Raw genomic sequence first — 20,442 nt, 5'->3', positions numbered from 1 at the left:
GATCCGCCCGCTAGTGCGGTTGAGGAGACACAGACCAAGTAGTAAAGAACTTGTGGCCGTCAAATGCAACCAACTAGAAGACGAATAGTAAAAAATGGGTTTTGAAGAATTGTTCACGGTCTACAAGTGGGCACAACCATCTACGAGCTCAATGACGGCACGGATATTAATAATCGTTTCTTTGCGGCATTGTTCATGAAAGCTTCAACAAACAAAGAATGGATGCCTGCTGGCTCGGATGAGCTGTGAACCGGCACAAAACATTGCAGCCTTACAGGCCGCTATATCGTTAGAGACAAAATGCGCCGTCACTACGGTTAGGTGTGTCCTCTACAAAAGCAGGCAGAATATTGCAGCGCAGAGAAATACCGAATGCTGCGCAATCGACCGTTGTTTCAGAATCAAGCAGGAAATCAATGCTGAGAATAACATCAAATGTGGCTCGTGCTAACACTGCAAATTCCACTCGAAGCGTTTCCCCAGCAGTGGCAACTGACACGCGGCAAAGACCCACAGGATGCAAATGTTCTCCCCCAACAGCGCGAAAGCTAGAACTTCGGTCCCAAGCAAACATTACTGTCGATCCAAGCGAGTTTTGAAACGGAGTCTCAAAACTGACATTGTGGCACCAGTATCCACTAAAGCAAACGTATTTACACCATATACAGTATCACGCACTTTGTTTTTCAACATCACAGCAGACAGAGGAATTTGCTAGGATGGCCGTTCCGCGACCTCACCTCTATCGGCCTCTCCTGCTAGTTTTGCCGAATTATGCCAGGCGACCGTCGACGTGGTGTCAGGGGCCGCTCTTGGCGTGGGGGTAGTGGTGTAAAGCTGCGCTCAGAAGCCGGAGAGACACTGCAAAAGGCACCAGAACGAGGTAGTTGTTGTCTAGCTTGACTCCACTTAATGATGTCATTCCCCGGGAAACCTGTCCAAGCGCAGGTCCAAGAACGTAAGGTCTGCTGTCGCCGGCACTGACAAAACCGCACAATGTGCCCATAGCTGCTGCGGTTGTCACAAACGGGCGACTCACGAAAAGTGAAGGGGTCGGAGGAAGGGGGAATTCGACGGTGGTTGATAGACAATGGGAGCTGCATAACGCACTTGCGAATGTGGAGAAAACCGGGTGCTCAAGAGGTGCAGAGGTGCGCTAATTACCGTAGGAGTAACGCGGAAGTTCTGGTTGCCACGCCCACGAGGCTGAGTGGTCAGCCTGTTATGGCTGAACCGTGCATTCTGAATATGAAACTCGAATGTCGACGCCTTACAGGTGCTTGGCCAGCTCCTCACTTACAGGTCTGCTGAACAGAGAGCCGAGATCGTCATGGACGCAGTAGGCAACGCTGGATCCTGTTGGGACGTTAGCGAGGAGTCTGAATATAGGTAAAATACACCGCATTTTTGTGCTTCAAGTGTACAGCAGTAATGAATAACTTCCAAGATATTATCTAGCTTTATTTTGTGATAAGAAAATGATAAACATCTTCAGCGAACCCCTTTAAAACATGGCCAACATTATCTTCCTTAGGCATGCGTCTGTTCATGATGCGGCAGAACTTCAGGATTTCTTCGGCGCATGTCCTGCAGGTTTCTCCAGGCAACAGTGATCGTAGGGAAATGATCTGTTCCGCCTAGCGGCTTTTCAATGCGGATCCTCCGAAACAGTTTCTTACCTCTACCACAAACGTCTCATGTAAAGAGATCGTCTTCATGGTTCTCGAACCAAAGACCTGTGCCGGGCAAAAAAAGACAACAATCACGAGTTCAATGGCCGAATTGCATCATTCTACTTGCTGACTCGCTTGTAGTGTGTCAACCAGTCATCTACATTCTCATCGGCCAAATTAGAAAATGTTCGGGGGGTCACGCTGATACGACCAGGAACTGGCGGGTATTTGATGCTCGCGGCCTGAGTTGCAGCTCCAGTTGAGCGAAGAGGGACCTTTTCTGTGGTGGCTTGCCATGGCTGCTATGCCAGACAGGACCCCTGCCAAGTGTCTGTTTCTTCCATGTTCGACCCCGTGCAGGACTACCCGCACCTCCAGCAGGTTGTTACGGAGAATGGCTGTAATATCTAAAAAATATGCGGGGAATGCATGAAAGTCAGGAACAGTCACAGTAAGATTGTTCCCAGAACTAGTCCTCGCGCATCCACTTTGTTCTTCTCTTTCACATGCACACCGCAACGCGACGCAGCGGAATGAGCATAACGAAATTATATATATATATATTGTATGAAGCGGTTTAGATGGTTCGCACAGCAATATATCTTATCTTGGTTGCTATTAAGGCCAGCGTTAACAGCGACAGCTCGAGCGTCGTCCGCTTTTTTGTCTTCATAACTTCATCCTCTTTTGCGCGACGTCTCGGTTTTCCTCTTATGCGGCTTTTTCATAGGTGAAGGATCTCTCTTACAATACTCCCCCTTAACAAGAATCACTGCAAACAAGGCATCTGTTAAGTCCCGGCTTGAATATGCGGTAGCCGTTTGGGGCCCGCATAACAAGAAAGACATTGCTCAACCGGAACGTGTCAAGCGGAAAGCAGTTCGTTTTATTTACGCCAAATATAGAAGGAAAGACTCTCCAACTGCATTAATTCACAAGAGTAGTTTACAGTTCTTAGCAAAACGAAGAAACATTGCCCGCCTAATATTGCTCCATAATTACTTGACTGGAAATCTGAAGGTAGATCTTCCTGATTGTGTGAAATTGGCGAGCACTAGGAGAACACGACATGTACATGAGGGTTCATTAGCTCCAATTTTCGCAAGAACTAGTGGATTTAGGCATTTTTCCCCGACCACTGTCGCGGAATGGAATAGTCTTCATTCGGGTCTACATACATCAAAGCGTTTTGTAAATGAGCTGGAGAATTGATTGTATGTTTCCTAGTATTGTTTTTTAGAGCCTGCTGATTTTGTTTCCTGTTATTGACTTGCGGCTGTCATGGCTGATGCTTTTATAGGTTTATTTTTAGCTCTATGCCCCTCCTGCTTGAGCCAACGTTGGCTTGCAGCATGCTCAAATAATTAAATAAATAAATAAATAAAAGACGCCATCCTGGCGGATTAAGCGGAGGTCACGAAGGCAGTCTCACGGTACGGTTTGAGGCGGTTTGTGGTCGAGGTGGACAATGTCATGTCCTCATTCGCGGTGGTCTGGTGATGGTGTGAGGGTCTCGATAAGGTATTTAACCAGAGACGTTTGCTTAAGCACACGATAGGTTCTTGATATCGACTCAGAAACTTGGGCGACTGGCCTGAATTAGAAGAGGGCACCCATAGCCACAACAACGATTCTGGATGATAGGCAGGCGGCAGAAATGAGGATCGGGTGCGTTGTTTTTCTAGCATTACTGGTTTCGAGTTGTGATTTGACGTGACTTCTGACGACACTCTTCAGCATAGGTAGCGGCTTGAGAAAAGGGTATCAATTTGGAGACGTCAGGACGGTAGGGTATGATCGTGTCGATTGTGAAAGAAGGTTCGCGGCCGTACAGAAATACAGAAAATACAGAAGTCGCTTGCATAGGAGAATTGTAGGCGTAGGTTATGAATGGTAACACATGATCCCAATTTGAGTGGGTGGATGAAACATACATAGCCATCATGTCTCCAAGGGTGCGATTAAATCGCTCGACCATTCTGTTTGCCATGGGATAGTGGGAAGACGTCGTACGATGAACAACACTGCACGCCTGAAGAAGGGCTTCTACGACAATCAGACATAAATACGCGACCACGGTCACTAAGTAATTCCTGCGGCGCACCATGACGCAGGATAAGGTTCTCAAGGATGAAACCACCGACGTAAAGAGCAGTTGCAGCTAGCTGGTAAAGTGGCAGTTTCATGGTGAGGTGGTCGAAGGTAACAATGATCCACCTGTTGCCGGCAGAAGAGGAAAGAATAGGCTCGTAAATGTCGATTCCAACATGTGCAAATGGCCGAAGTGGACACAGTAGAGGCTGCAGGGGAGCTGGAGGAAGCGGTGGATACTTGCGACGCTGACAGTTGATACAAGAGCGCACGTTCGGGCTAATAAAATGATGCATACCGTGCCAGAAGTAGGGATGACGCAGACTAGTATATTTTTTCGGGAATCCAGCATGGGCGCACTATAGAATATTGTGGAAGCTCACGCAAATGAAAGATCGAAGATGTCGGGCAATAACGAGCAGCCATTTTCGGACATAAGGGAGTTAGTTTCTGTGGTAAAAGAGGATGTAAAGGACAGTAAAGTTATGGGCTTGACGTCGCAGAGCTCGAAACGAGTGGCACTGTGATTGGTTGGCCAGAACGTTCATGAGTGAAAGAATCCGGGGATCTTTATTTGGGCTGCTCAGACGCCATATTCATGGTTTCAATGGAGAAAGGAGCGAGACCGGCGACAGCGTGTGGTTCAGGGTCAGAAGTGACAGGGGCGCGTGAAAGGGCGCCTGCGTCGGAATGCTCGTGCCCAAAGCGAAAAAGGACACAAATGTCATAGTCTTGTAAACAGAGCGCCCAGTGGACGAGACAGCTGGAAGGATCTTTTAGAGACGGAATCCAGCACAGAGCGTGATGATCGGTGATGGCATTGAATGGCCGACCATGTAAGGACGAAAGTTAGTGATATCCCCAAACAATCACCAGACATTCTTTTTCTGTTACTGTATAGTTGGTCTCTGCTTTGGTCAGGTGCAAGAGTGGCGCAATCTACGACGTACTCAGTGAAACCAGATTTGCGCTGAGCGAGAACGAGACCGATACCGATGCCTCTGGTGTACGTGTGGAGCTTGGTAGGAGCTCACGAGTCGAAGTGACGTAGTATCTGTGGGGATGTCAAAAATCGGCAGATCGTAGTAAAAGCTTCATAACATTAAAGAGATAAAGCCGACAAGTCGGGGCTTCAAGCAAGAAGCTGGGTCAAGCGGAGAATAATTTCGGCAAAAGGTGTGACGAAGCGGCGAAAATGCGAGAAAAGCCCAATAAAGCTGCTCAGTTCATTCAATGAGCTTGGCCTGGGAAATTCCGTAACTGCACGAATTTGGGCAGGGTCCGGCAGGACTCTGTCCTTGGACACGACGAGGCCGAGTATCACCCGCTGACGAAAACCAAATCGACACTTCTTCAAGTTTAGCTGCACGCCTGTGTCGCTCAGACATCGAAGACCACTTTCGGAGCGAAGACGAGATGGAAAGTCCTTCGATAAGATGACATCATCATCTAGGTAGCAGATACATATCTGCCATTTCAGCCCGTGGAGGATGTGGTCCATCATGCGCTAAAATGTGGCTGGAGCGTAGCACAGTTCGTGCGGGCAGCCGAGCAACAGGAAGCTTTTGCGGAGCTAAGCAGACGACTGAAAACTACCCCTGTTCTTGAGCACTTTGAGGAAGACGCTGCCATCGAAGTCCACACCGACGCCAGCAACATCAGCCTTAGCGCTGTGCTCGTTCAACACCAAGCTGGCGTAGAAAGGGTCATCGCGTATGCCAGCCGCACGCTCTCCCGCACTGAAACCAAATATTCCCCTACAGAAAAGGAATTCCTCGGTGTTGTCTTGGCAACTATAACATTGAGGACTTACCTATGTGGCTGCGCGCTAAAGTCTTTACTGACTACCATTCTTTGTGCTGGCTGGCCAATCTCCGCGACCAAGTGGGGCGCCTAGCACGATGGAGCCTTCGCCTCCAAGAATTTGATTACTCCATTGTGTACAAAATTGCTCAGAAGTACGAAGATGCTGACGGCAGCCGTCAGATTTGTCGATAACGTCATGAGTGACAGATGTTTTCTTGGACTATTGAATGCCTTAGACATAATGCTCCGACAGCGAGATGACCCAGACCTTCAACCTGTCATTGACCACCTGGAGAGTCGCGCTGCTGACGTCCCCACCAGTTTGGAAGGAACCTGTCTGCATTCTGTCTTCGGAATGGCGTTATATTCAAGACAAACTCCAGCACTGTTGACCGAGCGCACCTCCTCATCATGCCGGCTGAACTTCTAGCCGATATCCTTTTTGCGTGCCACGATGAGCCCATCTCCGGCATCTTAGGCTTTGCACGCACACTCGCTCGAGTTGGTCAAGAATATTATTGGCCCAAACCTTTTGACGATGTCCATCGCTACGCCAGAGGCTGCCACGAGTGTCAACGTCGAAAGGGGCCTCCTCTCAAGCCTGTGGGCTGGCTACAACCTATAAATCCACCTCGGACACAGTTTGACCAAGTTTGACCCCTGGGGCCATTTCGGCTGTCATCGACGGTTAACAAATGGAATATATTAGCCACCGACTATTCCACACGGTATGCGGAAACCAAGGCAATGCAGCGTGGCACATCAGTTGAGATCGCTCAGTTCTTTATGCAGCAAATCGTATTGCGTCATGGCCCACCGTCCCTATTCGTCACCGATAAAGGTATCGCGTTTACGCCAGAGCTGATGCACGACGTGTTCGAGCTTCACACCAACCACCGAAAATTACTGCATACTACCCGCAGAAGAATGGCCTTATGGAGCGACTCAACAAAGCCATCGCCGACATGATCGCAATGTAGTCTTTGTCAGAAGCGTAGAGCTCAAGGGGTCTGCTTCTGAGCCACTTTTGCGACTTTTAATGCATTTCCAGTGTTCCCAATATTATTATGGTAAGAAGTCTTTTTGTCCTTTCCTCTGCAGTGGGAACGACCGCCACTAATGCTAAGTCAGCACCACTATACAGCTCGAAAGCAGACCCCCTGGGCCAAAGGACAAAGGCTGTACATAAACTAGCAGCACAAAACGTGGGATGAGATTCTCCCCTACATCACATATGCCTTCAACTAGGCCACCAAAGAGAAGATGCGTTTTACACCATTTCGCCTTGTCTACGGACGTGACGTTCAGACGATGTTGGATGCCATGCTTCCGAGCTGCATGCACAAATAATCATCCACTCACGCCAGATGCCGAGCAGTTTGCTCAGCGGGCTGCGGAAACACGTCAACTTGCCCGCACTCACATTAAACAACAGCAGGGCACGGTTGCACACCGCTGACACCTCCGTCATCGACCCGTCACATACCATCCTGAGAGAAAGTTTGGGTGTGGACCACGGTGCTTCGGCCCGGCTTGTGTGACAAACTGATTTCCCGTTACTTCGGACCTTACGTAGTTCTGCGCCGTGTCACGGAAGTGACATGCGAAGTTCTTCCAGTGGGTACTGTGCAGCCCTCGCGTAGGCAACCACGCTCCGAGGTCGCGCACGTTGCCCGCATGAAGCCCTATTTCACGCGGTAGTGTGCTATGCTCTTGTTTCGTTCTCGCGCAGGACACCTTACCCGCCTCCGCTATCTATTCTGTCCATGTGCTGATCTTTGTATTTGCTAGCATTGCCCATCGCTCGCGCTCCGCCTCCGATTTTTTTTAAGAGGTGGAGTAATGGCACCTGATGTCCCTATGTACTTGCTGCGCCTGGAAGAGAACACTAAAGTCGGCTCGCGCGCTGTGTTCTCAACGCTGCCTGCTCCTACAGCTTAGCCCTGTCGTTCACGTGTTGCCATGTTGTCCGCGACAATAGTATCGTCTGCATAGTGTTTAATCCTTATATCTGGTTAAAAAACGACGCTCATATTGCAGATAAACAAAGAAAAAAGCAAAGGACGTATCACAGACCCTTGCGGAACGCCTGATCTTACATTTGTACAAGCGCTGGCTACATTATCAAGAGAAACAAACTGCTTTCTGTAGGTTAGGTATGCCCCAGCCCATTTTATTACCATAATATTTTTAAACAGGTTGCTAAGTTTTAACAATACCTTTCGGTGGGATATTCTGTCAAACGCTCTCCTAAAATCGGCAAAGATGATATCTACGTGTATTCTTTCGTCAATGCATTTTGCAATCTCATGTACAACTTCTATTCATATATATATATATATATATATATATATATATATATATATATATATATATATATATATATATATATATATATATATATAGGTGGGGGTGCGCCCTAATTTCCTCGCTGCTTCGTCACTCGCATCTACCTGGCGCTCCCTTCTGGCCGCCGTTTGACCCCGACCCCCATCGTCATGACGCAAGAGGGCCACGCTGCTGTTCCGGGTTTTTCAAACTCCACCCCAGCTCCCCTGGCCACTTGGACTGTCAGCAGCCGTCAGCGCGACCCGCAGATGTTCGCCAGTCTCCTCGGCGACGACGCTGATTACTGGCTGGACAGCTACGACCGAGTCAGCCATTTCAACCGGTGGGACTATTCTTTTAAACTAATAATGCGACGTTTTACTTGACGGATGTGGCCAAAGCGTGGTTTTTAAACCATGAATCGACGATTCCGGACTGGGATACCTTTAAACTAAAGTTACGACAGATTTTCCGCGCTCCTACTGTTCTCACGAAATCCGCCAAGAAGAAGCTAGAAGCCCTACTTCAGCGGTCCAATGAGACCTATACTGCTTATATAGAAGACGTTGTTGCAGTTTGCCGGCGCATAAATGACACCATGCCAGAGGCTGAGCGGGTTCGGCACGTCCTTAAAGGTATTGGGCCACTCGACTTTACCGTCCTGGCTGTGCAGAACCCTACCACCGTCGACGCCCTCATATAGACTTGTCAACGTCTTAACGAGCTACAGTCAATACGCCTGCAGGCTGATCCCACTTCCTCTGGTTCCACTGCCTACTCTGGCCTCCATGCGCTTATTCGCACAATAAATGGTGATGAGCTTTCAGCTCAAGGTAATTTGTGCCACCCTGCATCTGAGCCACATTCTTCAAGTGCCGGCCTGCGTAGCATTGTCAAGAAAGAGCTGGACTAAATGGCTTCTCCCCCCCCCCCCCCCCCCCCGCAACACCGAATGCTCCTTCCACCTGTCATGTGTCAACGTACGCCCAGGTCTCGTCCTTGCACCCTGATTTGGAGTGCCTACGCCCCATCCGTCGCGCACACGTTGGGCCCCGTTACCTGAGAGCGCTTCGCACCCATATCCTGGCGGCTCTTCCCGGTGATGTTACAGCCGATTACTTAGGCTTTCACAAAACTTAGCACACCGTGAAAACCCGTTTCTTCTGGCCAGACCTCGCCTCAAGCGTGGCAAACTACGTCGCCTTTTGTCTGCCATACCAGCGCTGCAAAGGGCCGACTTCACCTCCTGCTAGCCCGCTACAGCCGCTAACCTGCCCTGCTACTTCTTTCGCCGTTGTTGGCATATACTTATAAAGGCAACTTCCATTGTCCGCACGATGTAATTGCTGGATTGTCACCGCCGTCGGCCACCTATCACGGTACGCTAAGACCGCTGCCCTGCCTAATGGCTCAGCATCTGAGGTTGCGACCTTCGTGTTGGAATCCCTCGTACTGCGCCATGGGGCTCCTCAAGCGCTTCTCAGTGACCGTGGTCGGGCATTTCTGTCGACAATTGTAGCTGATGTTCTTGAGGCCTCAACCATACATCACAAATTGACCATAAGTTATCATCTGCAGGGAGCGGTTACACCGCACGCTTTATGACATGTTGTTTATGTACTTCGACCAGAACTACCGAAACAGACGTAATAATTTCTTTTGCTACATTCGCCTACAATATGGCAGTACAGCGCACCAGAAGTTACACCCCGGTTTTTCGCATTTACTGCCGTTGTACCGCTACCCTTCTTGATGCTTCTTTCCTTCCTACACATACCAGTTCCTCATCCTCTCTTCCTGACCAGTTCATTTTCCGAGTGGCCGCACCTCGCCGGCTTGCTCGCATTAACACTGCAGCTGGCCATCATCATCATCATCCTCAGCCTGATTATACCCACTGCAGGGCGAAGGCCTCTGCCATATTTCTCCACTTAACCCGGTTCTGTGCTAGCTGCATCCACTTGACCCCTGCGAACGTCTTAACCTCATCCGCCCACCTAACTTTCTGCTGCCCCCTGCTACGCTTTCCTTCCCTTGGAATCCAGTTTGTTACCCTCAGCGACCATCGGTTATCCTCGCTTCGCACTACATGTCCTGCCCATGTCCATTTCTTCTTAATTTCCACAAGATTGTCGGTAACTTGAGTTATTTCTCTGACCCACTCTGCACGCTTTCTATCTCTTAATGTTACCCCTACCATTTCTCGTTCCATAGCCCTCTGGGTTGTCCTACTCTTAAGTAGAACTCTCTTGGTTAGCCTCCACGTTTCAGCCACATAAGTGAGTACAGGCAAAATGCAACTATTGTATACTTTCCTCTTGAGCGATACCGGTAAGCTGCTAGTCATAATCTGCGAGTGCTTGCCAAATGCGCTCCATCCCAATCTTATTCTTCTTGTTATTTCCTTTTCATGGTCCGGATCTGCGGTTACTACCTGTCCTAAGTAGACATAATCGCCTACTACTTCCAGTATTTCTCTACCTAATGTAAACTGCTGTTCCTTCCCGAGGCTGTTGAACATTACCTTAATCTTCTGCATATTGATTTTCAAGCCTACCTTTCTACTTTTTCTGCCTAGGTCATCAATCATTATTTGCAGCTGGCCAGGAAGACCGCAAGTGCCGCTATGATGCGACCCATCGCCAAGTTTCGTTTCGTCCAGGCGACGAGATGTTAATTCGGACCAATTGCGCACTCCTGGCTTTTGTGATAAGTTCCAGCCTCGTTACATTGGTCCTTACTCTCTTCTTACAAAAACCTCCCAGGTCAACTATCGTGTTTCCCTGTTTACCGTCTTCCTGAACGTCGTTACTGTGGCACTGAAGTGGTCCCCGTTTCACGTATGAAGACTTTTATTCGCCGAAATGCTGTGGACTAATTGCTGCCAAGCTTGCCGCTTCAACTGCGCGGGTGAAATAGTGTGAGCACTGTGTGGTGATTCATCTTTTACACGGGTGAACGTGCTACTCCATCTTCATCCTGCTCTCTCTTGTAGATGCCTTTCGTCATCGCATCGCGGAGTGTGGTTCGCTACAGTGTGCGAACAGGGCTCCAGGTCTGGAACAAAACCTTATCCGCGAAGCCCGACCTTACAATATATATATATATATATATATATATATATATATATATATATATATATAGTCGACACAGTCGTCAAAAACAAAACAACGGAACAGATTTATTGTCCCTTCGTTTACAACACTCGCTCGCACGGCGTACAGAACACACACTGCCCGAAAAGGGTCCGTTTCGGTGGCGGTACGGTCCACTCGGTCCCTCTCGGCACACCCTCTCCTACCAGATGTCCGGGGTCGGAAAGGCCGAGTAACCAGAGAGCTACTTCGCAGCGCAGAGGAGAGCACCCCCCGTCGTGTCCGAGGCGGGACCCCGGAGAGGGTCTGCGCGAATTCCTTCCGTGGGCCGAAAGTGCGTGGCGTCTGGTCGACAACATTCGGCCATACTTTTCTTCTCAACCACCCTCGGTTGGAATGGGGTCTTGCGTTTTCTCTTTTTTTTTTACTCGTAGGCCGCTTGGCCCTCGTCGCTTTCGGTGTCCTCTGAAGAGGAATCGCCGCTGGCCGCGGTTCCCATTGTGAAGCGCCTCATCCGGTCCGCCGCCACGACGCCTTCGTAGAATCGGCGGATACGCTGTACTTCGGGGAAGTCTTGCACTTTGTATCGGTCGTTCGGAAGCGTTTCCACGAGCATGTACGGTCCCCTGTACTTTGGGCAGAGCTTGCGCGACACTCCCGTTGAAACTGGCTCCCTCTCGATCAACATCATGCGCCTGGTTGGTAGCTGGGCGCTGTCTTTCATCGCTTGTTGAAACTCTCTCTCTATTTCTTCTGGTCCTGACGAATATTGTCAGTTGCCGTCTTCCTTAGCCTAAGTAGGCTGGCGTCAAGCTCCAGTGCGATGGCGTCATCAACTGGGTCTCTTATCACGTTTCGTGGGTGGAAGTTGAAAAGCAGACTGAATGGCGTCGCTTTCGTAGCTCGATTTACGGTGTTGTTGATTCCCCATTGCACCTACGTTAGAGTTTCGTCCTAGTCCTTTCCGTCACCTCGTTTTGATAGACTGGCAATGGCGGGCGTTATCATTCGGTTGTACCTCTCGACCTGCCCGTTGGCTCTAGGCGTGCACGTTTCGTTCTTCACGTGAATTATGTTGAGTGACTTGCAGTACTTCCCGAACTGTCGGCTGGTGTAAGCGGTTCTCTGGTCGGTGATCAGTCTTCGTTGAGCCCCGAAAGTGGCAACAAGGTCTCGGAGAAAACCATTTGCATAGCTTTACGCGGTGGTTCTCACAGCGCGAATGGTCACAAACTTCGTAAAGCCATCCACTGCCACAACGACGTGCGTATTGCGGCTAGTGCTGCGGATAAATGGGCCCAAGTGGTCCATATGGGTCGTATCGAAAGGCACGGCCACTTTTTCGATGCTGTGCAGCCTTCCCGGCTTTTCTTCCGGAAGGAGCTTTTCGATACAAACATTCCAAGCGGCATGAGATGTGCCGTTTTACGTAATGTAGCATCCTTGGGAACCAATATTTGCTTTCTAGCAAGGCAATAGTTTTGTAAACTGCGAAGTGTCCCACATCGTCGTGACACCGTCTCACAATTTGCCAACGTGCCGCTCGTGCCACCACCCATAACAAGCGCTCCTTGGATGATCTGAATAGCACGCCTTCTACCAGGGCATACTCCTTTCTTATGCGGTGCGCTTCATTCGTCTTCGAGGATCCCTTCATGGTGTCTGCGATAGACTGTAACTTTGAGTCCGTTTTCTGTGCAAGCGTCAACCAGTCGTCGTCGGTGAGCTCCGTTACAAAGATAGTAATGCTTCTCGCAACATCAATCGCTTCTGCTTCCGAGGTTTGCGCCCTGCTTAGTGCATCAACATGGCGCATTGAAGCTCCAGCGATTGCCTTTGTCGGCTTTTTTTCGTTGCAGCTTACGAGAACGAAGAGTTCCGAATATTCTTCTTTCATGCACAATGTTCCCCTTGCGACTTTCCGGTTTTGCGCGATGATCAGCGGAGACTCTGAGACATTCGCTACAGGTAGGTATAGCTCGCATCCTTCGTTTTCCCTCAGCACACAGCTTGGTACGTATTGGCCGCGTGGCTCGTACAGCTTTCCGTGGACGAAGATGTCACTGTGAGTAACGTTGTCAGTGCCCAGTGCAACGAAGCCGACGTAATTCGGAGTTATGACAACAGCCTCCTTTGCCAACAAGTTCACTCGGCGCGGTGGTATGGCTGGTACAGCTTAGTTGGCCAGAGTCCCGTCCTCATCCTCCGATTCGTCATGCTCCTCGAAAATGCGCACTGTATTTTTGCGGCGCACCACCGTTATGTGCGGCTGTTCGGTAAAGGGTTGCCCGACAAGCAGTGGGACAGCTTGTACATCGTCCTGGACAATGTGGATCTGGACGTCGGCTGTAGCCTGGTCCACCATCAATTTCGCTTCAAAACTGCCCATTGGCGTCGTTTTTCCCAATCCGTACCCGCTGATCGTAAAGGGACGGCTTAGAGGTTCGTATGAGAGTTTCAACTTTTCTGCTTCGCTCTCCCGCATCGTTATGCACTGGCTTCCCATGTCGACGTATGCTTTAATCGGCTTCCCGTTCCCGTTGGCACTCATGACATACTTCTGATTTGGCACCATGCTGCCCACTGTATCGTTGCTCTCTTGCGCAAGGATTGCTGGTTTCACCCGTTGCTAGTTGTCGAGACTTTCTTTGAATAGCAATCTTTGGTCTCGTGGCCTGATTTTCCACAATTTGTGCATCGCGGTTTGCGTTGAGGTTTTGGGCATGCTGCCGATAAATGTCCGTATGAAGAGCAATTAAAACGAAGTGGCTCGCCTTTTTCGTTATATTTCCATCCGGATGCCTTTGCCGCTTTGCCTCTGGTGCGAGGTGGACATTGAGCAGTTGCCGCTATGCAGTCGTTGCCCTCTTGGACGCGGTGTGACCGTCGAGCATCCAACGGCTGATAAGGCGTCTTGGGTCTCGTCTGCTTCATGGTGTCCGTTCTATCGCAGAGCAGTTTCACGCACTGGAGCAACTCATCTGGGCTTGCGTAGTCTAGAACGCTGAGGGTCCGCACCAGATCTTCATCGTAGAGTCCAGTGATGACGTACTCGATTCAAGCCGCTTCACCGATGTTGCAACGCCTTGCTTTGGCCAGCTTGTCGTAGAAGTACGCTTCAACACTTTCGTGTCGCTCCTTCGTTCGTGATTCCATGTCCCGGAATGTGCGTTGGAAACTGGATGCCGAAGGAAACGCCCTGTTCATTTCAGCTTTCCAGTCGGCCCAAGTTCGTTGGACATCTGTGAGCCCATCACACCACGTTTTTGCGACGCCCTGGAGCTTCGTGAGGGCGAAGCAAGTGGTCTGCTAGTCGCTCCAACTGTAGGCTGCAGCCAGATTGTCCACTTTGTTGAGCCACGTCTCGACCGTTGGCTGATTCTGCAAAGATGGATCGAATATTGGCACCAGTTGCGCGCTCGCCGTCGCAAATCGTCCATCCGCGACGCCCGATGCACTTGCCGACGGGTGGTGTGGTGGCGATTGAGCCGATTGCATTAGTTTGGCTGCTCACTGCGATTCCTCTCCTACCGCCGTCTGGATCGCCGCCTGCATCAGCGCCTAGAATTCGAAGGTACTGGGAACGGGCACTGCTTCGTTGGGGCTGTCCAAGTCGTGGCTGCTTGCCGTCGCAGCGTTCATGGATCCCCTTTCGACGTTGGGCTGTGTCTCGCCTTCGTTCTGTACGCTCTCGTTCGTCGAGTGAGCCGGTCGTGATACCTCGCTCTGCAGTCCTCCATTCGTTGTCTTCGAACGTAGCATCATCGTGGCTATTCGTGGTCGAATAAATTTAGAGGCACTCGTTGAGGAAGGTAGTTGGTTGAAATCCCACTTCTGAGAAAAGTTCTGTAGTCGACACAGTCGTCAAAAACAAAACAACGGAACAGATTTATTGTCCCTTCGTTTACAACACTCGCTCGCACGGCGTACAGAACACACACTGCCCGAAAAGGGTCCGTTTCGGTGGCGGCACGGTCCACTCGGTCCCTCTCGGCACACCCTCTCCCACCAGATGTCTGTGGGAGAGGGTGTGCACCCCCCGTCGAGTCCGAGGCGGGACCCCGGAGAGGGTCTCGCGAATTCCGTCCGTGGGCCGAAAGTGCGTGGCGTCCGGTCGACAACATATATATATATATGCTGCAGCAGCGACTATGTTACAACACTTTAGAAGTAATACGAGGTTTAACGGCCGTGCAACAGTAATCTAGATGAATTCTGATATTTATTTGTTGCGCGCTTACGCATTTCTGCAGAGTGCGCGTTATCTTGTGATGGTATACTAAAGCTATCTAATACTGAGGATTGCTTTAAGGATCTGTTGTTTGGATATATCGTAAAATCGGGCACCTAGAGCGCGCGTATTACACTAAAGAAACTTTAAGATTTACTATTATATGCATCATAGCCTTCACAGCTACGGGAAAATGAGGTTAAGAATTTGCAAAAGAGATAAAGGACTCAAAAAGTAACACTGACTCCTTGCTGAAAAAGTTTACAATTCTTAGAAAATAATATTTTCTGTTTCACGGGTAATGGCAGTCACAGCATGATACGAAATATGCTAAACGAATAATGCAGCAATTTGTTATACGCATTTTTACATTGTTCTATACTTCCTACTTTTCTGCCATCTGTAGCTTCTTCTACCCGCAAGCCATATACACCATGCGACGATGTGTATAGAGAGGTGAGTTTCAAGTTTAAAAATAACTATAAGGATGAAGTCCTGCTCAGTAGTGGTGGATGTCGGTGACAACACCTAGCACGACACTAGCAGGAAGGTCGAAATATTTATACTGCTATTTACACAGCGTATCTACAATTTCATGATGGTCAAAAACGCCGCCTAAAATGCCCGAAGCTTAGCCAGAGACTCCGCGTACCCCAACAACTCCTCTGCAACTAACATTTCACTAGAGCGCATCTGGTCTGGTCGCAATCTTCACATTCCGGCTTTTTCCTGCCTTTTTAAAATTTTCCAGAATAAAGAAGTAGGGGCGATGAATGCGTGGGATCCAATCGTGTTATTGAAAAGAAATTTAATTCTCAAATCATGATGGTGTGGCGCCTAAAACCAACGGCAGTAAACAAAAACAGAAAGTAACTAAAAACCAGAAAGTAACAAAGTCTTTATATTCGAACAGGTCTCACTCTCCGCAGTGGCCCTGTTCTCTCCTTCCTGCACGTTCTACCGCATCGACTGTGCCCCGCGATCTACAAGAAGATGGCGCGAATATAACGAAATCGTGACAGTTGCCTAGCGTTGACAGCTGGAGTGTCCCTGGGTTCGGACAATCACAAAAAAAAAAACCCGAATAGTGCGGCACCGATGGCTCCGGACAGGTGGCGATGTACGTGGAAACACACGAACACATCAAAGTGATCATAAGTCACTGAACAAATCCGAAATTTGCCTGCCTTTTGGGAAACCCAAGAGTTATGTGCGACATACGATAACTGAAACCCATGCACTGGGGAGAGTAGGGGGCACGGAACAGTAACCGATTGCGCTCCAGGTCGACAACTATTCTTCCACATATCCCCGCGTTTCCTGCTACGTGTGCCAAGCGCAATCACGTTCGCCTAATAACCTAACATCAAGTTGCCACAGACGTAAGAATAATAGTCGTACAATGAGGATAATATCCAAGGCTATTTCAGATGAACCGAGCCGATTTTACTCCTAAATGGAATCGCTGGTGGCAATGCACTCAAAGTCAGAGGTTGCTAAACACGCTTTCTCTTACACAACAGGACAAAATTTCTAAATCCGGTAACGAGAAAATTTGAGAAAGCTCTATCCTTTTTTTTAATGTTGGTAATGATTTGTTTAAACAAATATAGCACATTTATAAAACAGAATTGAAAGGTAATACAGCTTATTTTATTAAACTGCCATTTATTGTAACAAGTACTATGTCTTCCTATTCGGCGACACGCAGCTCAGGTAAAATGAACGTCACTACGGCCTCCGCTCAGTGTCTAAGAAGAAAATCATGTCACAATAAACAAGGAAATTCTGAAGCTGGTAAAGCAAGTCCAGGTTCATTTTAGGTAATAAAGAAAGACCAATGAGCTTTCGATAAGCGAACCCACCCGTCTGCTAAGGGGGGCTTTCCTAAATTATCCGCCAAAGTTTGGACCAAGTCAGATATTCAAGAGTGAGGTGTCTTATTATTTTTACTATCAAATGTGAACAAAACCTACACCGAACCAATAACAAAAGTACAAATAATATATATGCTTATATTTAGGAGAGACTAGCACTCCTTAGAGACCACATTTATTGCCGACGCTTCGAACAGATCGATTTTCATCAAGACTGGCTTTCATAGCTGAGGATTGCCTTTTTAAGTAGTGAGACATACAAAACCTACAAAACAATAGAGGAGGCTGCAAATAGGGGTTTCTTAAGAAAGGAACAAACACAAAGTGGCAGGAAGCTGGGGTTATCGACTGAGGCACGCCCTTGAGGCAAATATATGGACAAGATAAAAGGAAACGAACACAAATGAGGATGTCTCTTCCCCGGTTGGTGCATAAGATCAAACAATTGTTGTACGGAATGCGGCCTATGCATGAAAGAAAAGGATAGCTTCATAGCGCGTTAACACAGTAAATAGGCATCAGTGATTTCAGATAGCAGCGATTGCTACCTCGGCAGTCAGTTTTTGTGAATATGCCCCATCCAAGTCGCGCGAATTGTGAAGCTGTCCTGTTTCCTATCTTTAAACAGGTCTTCAAAATAAGAGTGGACCACAGAATGTGTTTGCTGCGACGATGTGTGTAATTTTCAAAACTCACCCTCCCATCGCCGCCTTTCTGTCTCTGTTCTTTGAAAGGAAAATAATGTACCAAAGTGTACAGCCGTTGCAGCGTAGACCATTGAAAGGATTCCAAATGTCCTCTGCAATAGAGGTTGAGTTAAAGGTCACGAGTATTGGTAGTTAGGCACGGTCATAAAAATAAGTAAATAACAGGCGGCAGACTATTTCAAAACTGGTTGTTCGGTTTGGGGAAAATATTTGAAGTAAAGGGTTCTCGTTAGGGCTTTCATGAGCAGTATTAAATATGTGAATAAAATGAAATTTACGCTGTTCACGTTCACGAGTCTTTTGCAAGTCTCCTTGAAAAATATTTGCATTTACGAGTGCTTCATTAGAATTACATGCTTTCATAATGGAACATTTGGAAGGAACTTCCTATGGGCGCTGTGGCTGTTGAACCGAAGGAGGTTCGCCTTAGCCCGTCTTATGTATTGCTTTTATTGATGCGCCATTTTGGAAGGTATATATTGTTTAAGGAGTCGCCGTCGCAGTTATTGATTGAATGCTGCAACGCTGATGTAGTGCTTTTTGCGAAACACATGGACTCCACGTGTTTTCAAGCTTTGCAGGGCCTTTACTTCAGGCGCGATAACCAATTTTAGCGCTATGTAATCTATGAAGTGAATTATGTAGTTACATATGTTCTTTACGCGTCTGCGACCAATACAGGGTGTGCATTGGTTATCACTGTATAAACTCTGGATTTGCTGGATGATATCGAATTGTTTAAGAAGGATGTTTGTTGCATGTTCTGGGGGTTACTGGTAAATATGAGAAAACACAGAAATGCTCCAATAATCGCCCTGAGTTCAACGGACCAATTAAGAGTTGGTACATCAAGCACGCAGGTACTCCGAAGTGGAGACTTACAGTTTACCATTATTCCTCAAGAGGTTATAGTCTAAGGCTGCGCTAACAAATACAAAAGGTACACTAGGCGAAACGTTCAAATTTTCAGTTATTTTTCATTTCTGTAAGCTGCATGTTCGTTTAGGTCCTTGTCTACATACATAACCAGAATATAATATTGCAGTTAAAAGTGAAAGACAACAAAAACGCCTAGCAGCTTACCAAGCGTCTCACAGGCGTCAAATCACTCCTCCTATCTGTACAAATGGCCCAACATTTCCTATCGGAGAAGAATACCGATAGGACGCTTAAACCGACCGTTATCAGTCGATAAATAATTTAAAATGCTGCTCATAACTCCCGTCTGACCTGGGGATTCTTTTGTGCAAGTAGAATTGCGGCTCCCTTGAGCATGTTGTTGCACTTATGTCTGAAGGCAAAGTTTCAGGATCTTAGATTGGTGAGTTTTGAGGACTACCAGCGGGTGGTGGACTCGGGCTGTGCTGCAATAACAACCTAATCTGTAAAAACAAAAAGCCGTTGCTTTTTGCGAATAAGTTTTATACGACGGGCTTAACACTCCGTGGCTATCAATCCTTAAAAAATTAGTAGCGGATTACATGTCTCGCAATGACTTCTTTTAGGCATAAGGGGCACCAAGTAGATGCGTTTTTAATCGGATATGTTAAGCCAAGTACAAGTTGTAGCGAATACGCCTCTCTTTTCTACGACCAATTTTATTGGCTGTTTTATTTTTCTTGCACAACATTAACATGCACCACAAAACGCTTCTGTCATCCCACATAAGTAAATCTTGCTCATTGAAAATGCAGACAGACTAGCTCAGTATTCCACTGCACAGCATCTTTCCTCAATTAGGCACCACCATTATTCTAGAAATCTAACACATCTTCTTCCACCTTCATTAATATCACATTGCATGCCGAAGTCACTGGAGACATTGCGCGAATTTCAACGCGTTCATTGAACAAGGTGACACAGCGAGTTGTTAGTTCGACTTTATGAAGTACCGGATATACGGAGACTCGTAAATTTATAAATTTTGGCTTTCACATAACGCGTTTACCAACAATCTCGTATTATTAAGTTGATTTATTCGGAACGTGCTTATTGTAATGGCATATATAAATGCAGATTATTAAATTTGGTACACGTGTAAAACATGCTTAAAACGATCTCATATCGTAGTTCTTTAAATTATATTATTTTGCATACTCTGAACTCTGCAATGTCATAAAGTGTCGCTTATTTTAAGGAAGGATATGCTCCCAGTTGCCGTCCAAAATGCCCGGATGGTTCTCATAAAGAAATGTCCTACAGGAACTACACGCCTTGCATTGTGAGTACTTCTCCATCTCACGGAACGCTTCGTAGCTGAAATGTCCAGAAAATATTTCAGCGAAAAACACATGAGTGAACGCATGCCCTGACAATAATTTTAAAATTTGCCACAACCAGAATTTCAAAAACGAACTTCATTATGAGTAAGCAGCATCGCAGTTAGAATATACCTTACTTCACTTGGGCGCTGTCCCATTACACAGGAATTTCAGTTAGCGTGAAATATTTAAGTTGTATCCTAATTTATATTGTGTGTGTGTGTCAGGCAACACGACTAGAGTAGTCAAAATTTACTAGAGCAATACAGTCGTGCTCTTGTATGACGCGTGCTGCTTCTTGAATCACTTCACCTCAAAGGTAGAGTGGAATGAGCAATTGTGGCACTGACGACACCATTGAAATTTGAATTGT

The 20,442-nt window shown here is 47.6% G+C and overlaps 1 protein-coding gene across 5 annotated transcripts in view; it reads left to right on the top strand.

The window, feature by feature from the left end:
• Positions 1–20,442, top strand: part of LOC146174904 (uncharacterized) — a 94,866-nt gene that overhangs the window by 34,869 nt on the left and 39,555 nt on the right. For all 5 annotated transcript variants that reach the window (XM_084583264.1, XM_084583263.1, XM_084583260.1 and 2 more), the window contains 2 exons: positions 15,631–15,680; positions 19,946–20,029. In XM_084583264.1, the coding sequence (XP_084439390.1) occupies positions 15,631–15,680; positions 19,946–20,029 (134 nt within the window). The remainder of the gene's footprint in view (positions 1–15,630; positions 15,681–19,945; positions 20,030–20,442) is intronic.

This window comes from Amblyomma maculatum, chromosome 11, assembly GCF_055883805.1.
Source record: "Amblyomma maculatum isolate TAMU_Amacu chromosome 11, ASM5588380v1, whole genome shotgun sequence".
NCBI lineage: Eukaryota > Metazoa > Arthropoda > Arachnida > Ixodida > Ixodidae > Amblyomma > Amblyomma maculatum.
This window is presented reverse-complemented; position numbering and strand designations above follow the sequence as displayed.